The sequence below is a fragment of the Ictalurus furcatus genome, chromosome 26 (genome assembly GCF_023375685.1).
Source record: "Ictalurus furcatus strain D&B chromosome 26, Billie_1.0, whole genome shotgun sequence".
Lineage (NCBI taxonomy): Eukaryota > Metazoa > Chordata > Actinopteri > Siluriformes > Ictaluridae > Ictalurus > Ictalurus furcatus.
This window is the reverse complement of record NC_071280.1, coordinates 17651355-17663808: the sequence shown is the minus strand read 5'-3', so window position 1 is coordinate 17663808 and position 12454 is coordinate 17651355. Positions and strand designations below refer to the sequence as shown.

General features: G+C 37.9%; 2 protein-coding genes across 3 annotated transcripts in view; one reads left to right on the top strand and one right to left on the bottom strand.

Annotated features, from left to right (window-relative positions):
* Positions 1-5206, bottom strand: part of psen2 (presenilin 2) — a 15708-nt gene extending 10502 nt beyond the window's left edge. Inside the window, exon 1 of one of the 2 annotated variants that reach the window (XM_053615265.1) lies at positions 5048-5206. The gene's annotated coding sequence lies outside the window, so the exon portion shown is untranslated. The remainder of the gene's footprint in view (positions 1-5047) is intronic. The other variant, XM_053615267.1, reaches the window with a different exon arrangement.
* A 663-nt stretch (positions 5207-5869) lies between these two features.
* srd5a2a (steroid-5-alpha-reductase, alpha polypeptide 2a) lies at positions 5870-10811 on the top strand. The gene is made up of 5 exons (XM_053615949.1): positions 5870-6184; positions 6938-7101; positions 8942-9043; positions 9234-9384; positions 10656-10811. The coding sequence occupies exons 1-5, from the start codon at positions 5910-5912 to the stop codon at positions 10720-10722; spliced, it is 759 nt and encodes a 252-aa protein (XP_053471924.1). The 5' UTR covers positions 5870-5909; the 3' UTR covers positions 10723-10811.
* Positions 10812-12454: the final 1643 nt, after the last annotated feature.

Here is a 12454-nt window from a genome sequence, read left to right as displayed (position 1 = left end):
TCCTGCTTATCCATACTATCATCAGTACTATATTCCTGCTTATCCATACTATCATCAGTACTATATTCCTGCTTATCCATACTATCATCAGCACTATATTCCTGCTTATCCATACTATCATCAGTACTATATTCCTGCTTATCCATACTATCATCAGTACTATATTCCTGCTTATCCATACTATCATCAGTACTATATTCCTGCTTATCCATACTATCATCAGTACTATATTCCTGCTTATCCATACTATCATCAGCACTATATTCCTGCTTATCCATACTATCATCAGTACTATATTCCTGCTTATCCATACTATCATCAGCACTATATTCCTGCTTATCCATACTATCATCAGCACTATATTCCTGCTTATCCATACTATCATCAGTACTATATTCCTGTTCATCCATACTATCATCAGCACTATATTCCTGTTTATCCATACTATACACATTTATCCATACTATCATCAGTACTATATTCCTGCTTATCCATACTATCATCAGTACTATATTCCTGCTTATCCATACTATCATCAGTACTATATTCCTGCTTATCCATACTATCATCAGTACTATATTCCTGCTTATCCATACTATCATCAGTACTATATTCCTGCTTATCCATACTATCATCAGTACTATATTCCTGCTTATCCATACTATCATCAGCACTATATTCCTGCTTATCCATACTATCATCAGTACTATATTCCTGTTTATCCATACTATACACATTTATCCATACTATCATCAGTACTATATTCCTGTTTATCCATACTATACATATTTATCCATACTATCATCAATACTATATCCCTGTTAATCCATACCATCATCAGTACTATATTCCTGTTTATCCATACTATCATCAGTACTATATTCCTGTTCATCCATACTATCATCAGCACTATATTCCTGTTTATCCATACTATACACATTTATCCATACTATCATCAGCACTATATTCCTGCTTATCCATACTATCATCAGTACTATATTCCTGCTTATCCATACTATCATCAGTACTATATTCCTGCTTATCCATACTATCATCAGTACTATATTCCTGCTTATCCATACTATCATCAGCACTATATTCCTGCTTATCCATACTATCATCAGCACTATATTCCTGCTTATCCATACTATCATCAGTACTATATTCCTGCTTATCCATACTATCATCAGCACTATATTCCTGCTTATCCATACTATCATCAGCACTATATTCCTGCTTATCCATACTATCATCAGTACTATATTCCTGTTCATCCATACTATCATCAGCACTATATTCCTGTTTATCCATACTATACACATTTATCCATACTATCATCAGTACTATATTCCTGCTTATCCATACTATCATCAGTACTATATTCCTGCTTATCCATACTATCATCAGTACTATATTCCTGCTTATCCATACTATCATCAGTACTATATTCCTGCTTATCCATACTATCATCAGTACTATATTCCTGCTTATCCATACTATCATCAGTACTATATTCCTGCTTATCCATACTATCATCAGCACTATATTCCTGCTTATCCATACTATCATCAGTACTATATTCCTGTTTATCCATACTATACACATTTATCCATACTATCATCAGTACTATATTCCTGTTTATCCATACTATACATATTTATCCATACTATCATCAATACTATATCCCTGTTAATCCATACCATCATCAGTACTATATTCCTGTTTATCCATACTATCATCAGTACTATATTCCTGTTCATCCATACTATCATCAGCACTATATTCCTGTTTATCCATACTATACACATTTATCCATACTATCATCAGTACTATATTCCTGTTTATCCATACTATACATATTTATCCATACTATCATCAATACTATATCCCTGTTAATCCATACCATCATCAGTACTATATTCCTGTTCATCCATACTATCATCAGTACTATATTCCTGTTTATCCATACTATACACATTTATCCATACTATCATCAGTACTATATTCCTGTTTATCCATACTATACATATTTATCCATACTATCATCAATACTATATCCCTGTTAATCCATACCATCATCAGTACTATATTCCTGTTTATCCATACTATCATCAGTACTATATTCCTGCTTATCCATACTATCATCAGCACTATATTCCTGCTTATCCATACTATCATCAGTACTATATTCCTGCTTATCCATACTATCATCAGTACTATATTCCTGCTTATCCATACTATCATCAGTACTATATTCCTGCTTATCCATACTATACATATTTATCCATACTATCATCAATACTATATCCCTGTTAATCCATACCATCATCAGTACTATATTCCTGTTTATCCATACTATCATCAGTACTATATTCCTGCTTATCCATACTATCATCAGCACTATATTCCTGCTTATCCATACTATCATCAGTACTATATTCCTGCTTATCCATACTATCATCAGTACTATATTCCTGCTTATCCATACTATCATCAGTACTATATTCCTGCTTATCCATACTATCATCAGCACTATATTCCTGCTTATCCATACTATCATCAGTACTATATTCCTGCTTATCCATACTATCATCAGTACTATATTCCTGCTTATCCATACTATCATCAGTACTATATTCCTGCTTATCCATACTATCATCAGCACTATATTCCTGCTTATCCATACTATCATCAGCACTATATTCCTGCTTATCCATACTATCATCAGTACTATATTCCTGTTCATCCATACTATCATCAGCACTATATTCCTGTTTATCCATACTATACACATTTATCCATACTATCATCAGTACTATATTCCTGTTTATCCATACTATACATATTTATCCATACTATCATCAATACTATATCCCTGTTAATCCATACCATCATCAGTACTATATTCCTGTTTATCCATACTATCATCAGTACTATATTCCTGTTTATCCATACTATACATATTTATCCATACTATCATCAATACTATATCCCTGTTAATCCATACTATCATCAGTACTATATTCCTGCTTATCCATACTATCATCAGCACTATATTCCTGTTTATCCATACTATCATCAGTACTATATTCCTGTTCATCCATACTATCATCAGCACTATATTCCTGCTTATCCATACTATCATCAGTACTATATTCCTGTTCATCCATACTATCATCAGCACTATATTCCTGCTTATCCATACTATCATCAGCACTATATTCCTGTTCATCCATACTATCATCAATACTATATCTGTGTTTATCCATACTATCATCAGCACTATATTCCTGTTCATCCATACTATCATCAGCACTATATTCCTGTTTATCCATACTATCATCAGTACTATATTCCTGCTTATCCATACTATCATCAGTACTATATTCCTGCTTATCCATACTATCATCAGTACTATATTCCTGCTTATCCATACTATCATCAGTACTATATTCCTGCTTATCCATACTATCATCAGTACTATATTCCTGCTTATCCATACTATCATCAGTACTATATTCCTGTTTATCCATACTATACACATTTATCCATACTATCATCAGTACTATATTCCTGTTTATCCATACTATACATATTTATCCATACTATCATCAATACTATATCCCTGTTAATCCATACCATCATCAGTACTATATTCCTGTTTATCCATACTATCATCAGTACTATATTCCTGTTTATCCATACTATCATCAGTACTATATTCCTGTTTATCCATACTATACATATTTATCCATACTATCATCAATACTATATCCCTGTTAATCCATACTATCATCAGTACTATATTCCTGTTTATCCATACTATCATCAGTACTATATTCCTGTTTATCCATACTATACACATTTATCCATACTATCATCAGTACTATATTCCTGTTTATCCATACTATACACATTTATCCATACTATCATCAGTACTATATTCCTGCTTATCCATACGATCATCAATACTATATTCCTGTTTATCCATACTATCATCAGTACTATATTCCTGTTTATCCATACTATACATATTTATCCATACTATCATCAGTACTATATTCCTGCTTATCCATACTATCATCAGTACTATATTCCTGTTTATCCATACTATACACATTTATCCATACTATCATCAGTATTATATTCCTGTTTATCCATACTATACACATTTATCCATACTATCATCAGTACTATATTCCTGTTTATCCATACTATCATCAATACTATATTCCTGTTTATCCATACTATCATCAGTGCTATATTCCTGCTTATCCATACTATACACATTTATCCATACTATCATCAGTACTATATTCCTGTTTATCCATACTATCATCAGTACTAATTTAGTCTTTATCTGTACTAACATTCATACTAATTTTATGTTTATCCATACTATATTCACATTTACATATGATCATGTATATCATTCCTTGTTTATCTGTATTATCACCATATTCATACTATTATTTAAATATCTGCATTATTATGACGAACATCCATGGAACAATACTACAGATAACGCGGTATCATCTCTACGATCATGTCTAGGTTAGTAAAACGTACTTTGGCCACTAAAAGCACGTCCATGACTTTTACATCCGGACTGAACGAAGCGGTGCTTTTGCTGGAACTCTGGACAAATTTAGTATAGATGATATCGTGGAAACATCATGAAGCATCAGGAGAAATATCGCGATATGACCGTGTGCCACATCGCCCCAGCCCTGGAGCTTGTTTACCAGGGAAGACGGTCTGTTTTCTAAATAAATAACGATTCAAATCTCTCCAGCAGTTCATCCCAAAGGACGATTTGGTTTCTTTTAGAGGGATTATTATATTATATTATATTATATTATATTATATTATATTATATTATAAAGGTCAATCTTCAGCTGAGAGTTCACATGAAATTTCCTCGCTCTCTCTAATAAACATTCGGGAGCTCGACACAAAGTTTCCCAGGAACACTTCAGTGAATACAAACTGTAAATCATTTACGCGTTAAGGTGTAAACCGATAAGAAATGAACATATACACTCACCCAAATGTCAGAATTTGCGTTTAGACCCCGCAGAATTAGCGGTTAATCTTCGAGACGCTTGATCTCGTCTCCGACAACACCGGGAGAACTAAACAGGAAGTGATGCGCCAATCAGCTGATCGCCTCCACACCACGTGACACGAATCTCTCTCTCTGAGTCTCTGAGTCTCTCTCTCTCTCACACACACAGGTCACTTGACTAGCTTTTTTTAGTCCACAACACTGTACAAATATAGAATCCATAAATACAGCTAATTAAACAGTAGATGGCGCTATAATCTAGTTGACGCTACAAACGAATATTAAGGAGTTTAGAAAACATTACTGACCAAGAAAAGCTTAGAGCAGGCGTTCCCAAACTTTTGGGATGTCTTTAAATCACATTAAACATACAGACTTCTGAATATATCCCCCTTTTTTTAATCATTATTAATAATTACATCTTACATCTTTACATTACATTACATTAGGAATTGATTGTGTGTGTGGTTGTCTGAGAGTGAGAAAGAGAAAACACACTAGTGGGAGGGATGTTGAGGCAGATTGTTGAGGCACCAGGGGTGCTCACTTTGAAAAGCACTGGCTTAGAGAATTAAAGGTTTACATCTGAATTCAGTCGAATTCTAACCGATTTAGGCTGACATTACAAGCTGACATGAGCCAGGAGCATGCATGGACCTTCACACCCAACAAGAAGACATGTAGCTCCTTGTTTTTATTTCTCCATCAGTTATGTAGAGCAGAAGAATGCTGTTTGGGCTACCTTCTCACATTACATGCGGGGAAAGATAAGGGAGGGGGCATAAGAGAAGGAAACAGAAAGAACTGGGAGGTAGGAGGCAGGCAGGCAGGACATGTCAGCATGCAGTGCATGGAGAGGAGCGTGTGTTTCCTCAGCTGGGGTTTTATCATCGGAGGTGTTCTGTTTCTCCTCCATCAGCTGAAGGCGCACACACAGTACGGCCGCTACGTGGACACCAGCGCTCCCGGTGTGATGGTGCCGGCCAAGGCGGCGTGGTTCATCCAGGAACTGCCTTCTGTCTTAGTTCCCATGTTCCTGCTCCTCAGCACAGACACTTCACACGGCCTGGGGCGCAGTCTCCTCGTCTGCACCTTCTGCCTGCACTACTTCCAGAGGTAGGATCTGGATTACGCACGGCGTAAATAAACTATTATTCTGTTTTTGTACAGATTAATCATTATTCCAAATCAGGACAAGGCAGTTTCAAGTCATGTGTACAGACTTCCTCAAGACTGTATAATACACAGCAATCATTCACAGCACTAACACACACACACACACACACACACACACCATTTCCTTGCGTATTTTTTTTCCCTACAGAGTAAAGATTGATTCAGCAGATGCTTCAGAAAATGTTTTATGGAGAAGGTTTGTCTGGAGACGTCCATGGGAGGAGACTCCAGTGCTTTTGTAGAAGGACAGAGGAGTTTACACGTTGCGATTTTTCTGTAACGTGACAACACTTCAGGACGTTGCTGATAATTCACTGGTGTGATGTTATCCAAAAAAAAAAAAGCACGCCCGAGCACGCCTTTTACACCCTCTTATACCGCAGCGATTTCCCAGTAAACATTTTTTTAATGATCAGTTACGGAACATCGTACTTTTTAACCATTTATAGCTGCAGTTTATGCTTCGGAAAACAAGATCGACAGCTCTTGTTCTGACTTACGTTATATATCAGCTACAGTATATTTTTCCCAAGACTTACAGAAAAAGCTTTCAAACCCCCTTGTTTCACATGCAAAGTGCTTTCTGTAATTGTTTTAAACGATAATCAGGCACGACTCGGACATGACCTGGACTGCGTTTGCTGCTATAATCCCTCCTCGTCACATCACCTCTCATGTTTTCTGTCCCTTCAGGACGTTCTGCTACTCGTTGCTGAATAGAGGACGGCCGTCTCCTCTGTTCATCGTGGTGTCGGCCGTGGTGTTCTGCTCGTTGAACGGTTTCCTGCAAGGGCACTACATGCTTCACTGCGCTCAGTTTGACGATGCTTGGCACATGGACGTTCGCTTCATACTGGGTGAGCGCATCGGGCCACGGTGAAGGAGTTCAACTGCGTGTAAAAAACAGCACTGTTCTCTAATTGTTGTGTATAGTGTTTATATATATATATATATATATATATATATATATATATATATATATATATATATATATATATATATATATATTGAGAAGTACTGAAACTCACACTGCCATTTGAGATCTTGTCAGAGCTAGTGTGATACATTCTCGAGAGAGAATCGCTCCAAAACATTATAAATAACTATAAACGGATAAAACGTACGAGGGTTTTTTATGTAGATTAAACCCAGCTTCATGTTAGAATCTACCTGTTATACGCCTGCCGTCACTTTTCTTAGCCCTGACCCGCACTTAAAGCTCAACAAAACAACAATTCTCAAAGGTTTAGTCACTGATTAAAGTCTCCAGATGTTTAACATTAACATGTGTGGGTGAATCACTCGAATCCCTCGCCTGACCACTTTTGACCTTTCTTATCTGACAAAAATGTTGTTGCTGTTTTTTTTTTCATCTTCACAATATTGCACATTTGAACCCTTTTGCCCCAACAATAATCCTCAAAAAATCCTGACGCAAGACTTTCTAACAACTGTCATTTCCTTTCATTGGAAATCTGACTAAGTCTTCAGTACATGCTAAACATCAACAGAAAGATCTACTCACTCTACACACATTACACAGGAAATTTTCAGGTTTAATGGTTCTAGCATTCCAGAGGGGTTCCATTAGGATCCCAAACCAAACATCTCCTTTAGGGTGTCTGTTTTTTTTTCTTTCCTCAAGAATGTACACCGGCTACTGGTCTTAGCTAGTCTAATACAAACCCCTGTTTGGATGTATAAAGCTTAAGATCTTACTTTTTTAGAGTTTCTTGACATGGCAGCCTCTGCTGGTCATTTACGGTGTTAGCACCGAAACTTTTTTCACGACTCTAATCATGCTCTTCTGGCTGAATGAACACAAAACGCCGCAACCAGCTTCCAAAATCGAGTGGAGAGCTTGCCCAGAAGAGTGGAGGTTAATTAATATAACAGCAAAGGGGGAATAAATCTGGAATGGGATGTTCAACAAGTACATATGGGTGTCATGGTCAGGGGGTGCACATACTTTTGGCCATATAGAGTAACTTACTGCTATTTTACTGAGCTACTGTTTGCAACACACCGTCGTTTTTATTGTACAATGACCTCCACATTCGCGCGTTGGATTATTTGCGGGTTTGATTATCCGCGGGTTTGACATTCGCGGGTTTGATTATTCGTGAGTTTGATTATCCGTGGGTTTGATTATTCGTGAGTTTGATTATTCGTGAGTTTGATTATTCGTGAGTTTGATTATCCGCGGGTTTGACATTCGCGGGTTTGATTATTCGTGAGTTTGATTATTCGTGAGTTTGATTATCCGCGGGTTTGATTATCCGCGGGTTTGACATTCGCGGGTTTGATTATTCGTGAGTTTGATTATCCGCGGGTTTGATTATCCGCGGGTTTGACATTCGCGGGTTTGATTATTCGTGAGTTTGATTATTCGTGAGTTTGATTATCCGCGGGTTTGACATTCGCGGGTTTGATTATTTGCGGGTTTGATTATTCACGAGTTCAATTATTCGTGAGTTTGATTATTCCGACTGTACTTCCTGGTTTTTATACAGATGCGTCTGTGTCGTAGACGGTTCGACTAATTTTCTGATTTGAATCGTGTGTTTTTTTTCTCTGTATCCCTATATCTGTTTTTTTAACAATTCCTTTTGTGTTTCGTGGAAAGTTCATGAATATATTTATCTCCTGGTACTAATAATAAGACCTGTAATAAATGTCAGATCTGTTTGTGTGCAGGTCTGGTGGTGTTCTTCTCAGGAATGGCCATCAACATCCACAGCGATCACATCCTGAGGAATCTCAGAAAGCCGGGCGAGATCACCTACAAAATCCCTGAGGGTAAACACACACACACGCACACACACACACACACACACACACACACACACACACACACACAGAGTGTTTATTTTAATTTGGATGTAATTTGGATAAAAAAAATCATGTACAGATATTCACATGGTCCTCTGTGTGTGTGTGTGTGTGTGTGTGTGTGTGTGTGTGTGTGTGTGTGTGTGTGTTTTCTCAGGAGGAATGTTCGAGTGGGTGTCTGGTGCTAACTTTTTCGGAGAGATAGTAGAGTGGTGTGGTTATGCCGCTGCCACGTGGTCTCTGCCCACGTTCTCCTTCGCTTTCTTCACCATGTGCTCCATCGGACCCCGAGCTTATCACCACCACAGGTACTGTAGGAGTACGCAGGAACGATCCCGAAAAAAAGAGGACGAAGAAATAAATACTGCAATCAGACAATAATAATAGAATAGAAAGTCAGCATAAATAACTAAGTAGAGATATAGACAAGCAGACAGACAGATATAGACAAACAGATAGACAGATATAGATAGAGGGACAGACAGATAGATAGAGAGACAGACAGACAGATACAAACAGACAGACAGACAGGTATAGACAAACAGATAGACAGATATAGATAGAGGGACAGACAGATACAGACAGACAGATATAGATAGAGAGACAGACAGACACAGACAGACAGACAGATATTTAGACAGACAGATAGATAGATAGAGAGAGCGATAGACAGACAGATATTTAGACAGACAGATATATATATAGACAGACAGACACATTCAGACAGACAGACAGATAGATAGAGAGACAGACAGACAGATACAAACAGACAGACAGATATAGACAAACAGATAGACAGATATAGATAGAGGGACAGACAGACAGACAGAGAGACAGATATAGACAAACAGACAGACAGACAGAGAGACAGATATAGACAAACAGATAGACAGATATAGATAGAGGGACAGACAGATAGATAGAGAGACAGACAGACAGATATTTAGACAGACAGATATATATATATATAGACAGACAGACACATTCAGACAGACAGACAGACAGACAGATAGATAGATAGACAGACAGACACATTCAGACAGACAGACAGACAGACAGATAGATAGATAGATAGATAGATAGACAGACAGACACATTCAGACAGACAGACAGAAAGACAGACAGACAGACAGACAGACAGACAGACAGACAGATAGATAGATAGACACAAAAATCACATAAACAAACCAAAATAAAAAGCCTAATGTTGCAATAAATAATAAAACCATTAAAAGTCAGTAAACAAACAAACAGATAAATAAATAGTGTGAACACTTGTCAGTGTGGGAATAGTGATGCAATGAAAAGCCACCACAAATAAAGAAATAGATATAGATAAAATAAAGAAATAAATATTTTTGACATTGATTCATTCCTGCTGGTTTTTGCTCACGCGTAAACGACACTAATTATAATAAATGAATTAGAGCAGCTTTGCTGTGCATGTTCTGTCCTCCAGCTAGACGGCAGAAGCTGATTAACGGCTCGTCAGATTAATAAATAAATAGCCTGGAGGAAACTGTGTAAAGTGTGTGTGTTAATGTGTGCTGAGACAGCGGTTCTCATCAACGCTCTGTAGGTACTACCACGAGAAATTCGACAATTACCCAAAGTCGAGGAAGGCCGTGATCCCGTTTCTCCTCTAACCGCAGCAGCAGGAGACTGTGAGGTGAGAAACCAGACGACACCACAGTCTCCGTGATGAGGAGCAGAAACATGAAACATCAGGACAGAAAGCAGAAGACGGTGCACAGATCTGAATTTTTTATATATTTTTATAGATCACATTTTAAACAGCCGGTACTTGGTATTAATCTGATTTTAATTCTGTAGAATTCTGTAGTACTTAATGTCACTGATTCCATCCATCCATTTTCTCTAACGCTTAAACCTACTGGGCTGCAGGGAACCTCAGGGAGCATGGGGCACAAGGCGGGGTACACCCTGGACAGGGTGCCAATCCATCGCAGGGCACAATCACATACACACTCACACACCCATTCATACACTACGGACACTTTAGACACGCCAATCAGCCTACCATGCATGTCTTTGGACTGGCGGAGGAAACCGGAGTACCCGGAGGAAACCCCCGCAGCACGGGGAGAACACGCGAACTCCGCACACACAGGGCAGCGGCGGGAATCGAACCCCCGACCCTGGAGGTGTGAGGCGAACGTGCTAACCCAAGCCTCCGTGCATTCTTTTTTTTTCTTCCTTTTCCTAACCCTAATTTCTATAACTTCCTATTTTTATTTACTCTTTATTTTCTTATTTTATATCGTGTCGATTCTTAATGATTTATTTTTATTAAAATCACTGCTCATTTTATCTTCATTTTTTTTTTGTGAAGTACTTTAAGCTGCAAACAAAATAAAGACTTATTCCCCCCCCATTCTTCTCAAAAATGCTGAGATGGCAGACACTGGAATGTTTATTTATTATTTATTTTATTCTTTCTTTCTTTAGAGCATAAGTGTGTTTATATATTAGCATTTAAAAGATTAACACTCAGTTAATGGCCCACACTGACCACGCCCACTTCGGACGGAGGCGTGGCCACCACATCGGTTACGGTATAGGAGGTGTGGCCTCACGCTCCATAAAGCCGACACAATTGTTTTTTTAAACATGTCTAAAACGCCGTTGTCGTATTGAATCGCCGGCTTCTATAAACGAATGTTAAAAATCGTATTATTTTATGAGGAATGTTACACATCGATAACACGTTAATGATGTTTTGTTGTTATTACATCGGAATCCAAATAACACAACACAAACACTGTGGATCGATCTCATATGTTTATTCCCAGACCCGTCAGAGTCTTTAAAACACGTTGCAGACTTTTACAGTGTGTGTGTGATTTAAAAAAAAAATTAAAAAAAATCTGATTTGTGATCTTGAACAAAACGCACATTCAGCACACAGTCAGATGAAAAGCAGCTGTGGATTACAACATCTGTAAATCAGAGCGGAGTATCAACTCTCTCCTTTGTGTTTGAGCTGCTGTTCGGCGCGGACGGATTTCTTCATCGCCTTCTGCATGATCCACGTGGATAAATGGAGGCCGAGGAAAGCTCCGCCCGCAACCCAGAACCAGTTCTTCCTCAGCCAGCTCGGGTTCTTCATCCTCAGCGTACACGCTCAGTGCTGACACAGCAGGGTGAGAGAGAGAGAGAGAGAGAGAGAGAGAGAGAGAGAGAGAGCGCGAATGAAAAAAAACAACTGAAAAAATAAACAAGAATCCAGAAAAATTTGCTGATTGCTCTATATGAGCGTTGCCTGAGTGGGTGTGGCTTAAAATTCTAATGAGCAAGCCCCCTAGTACAGGAAATAAAGTCTGGAATCACTAACGACTCGATTCAGCTGTTCAGAAT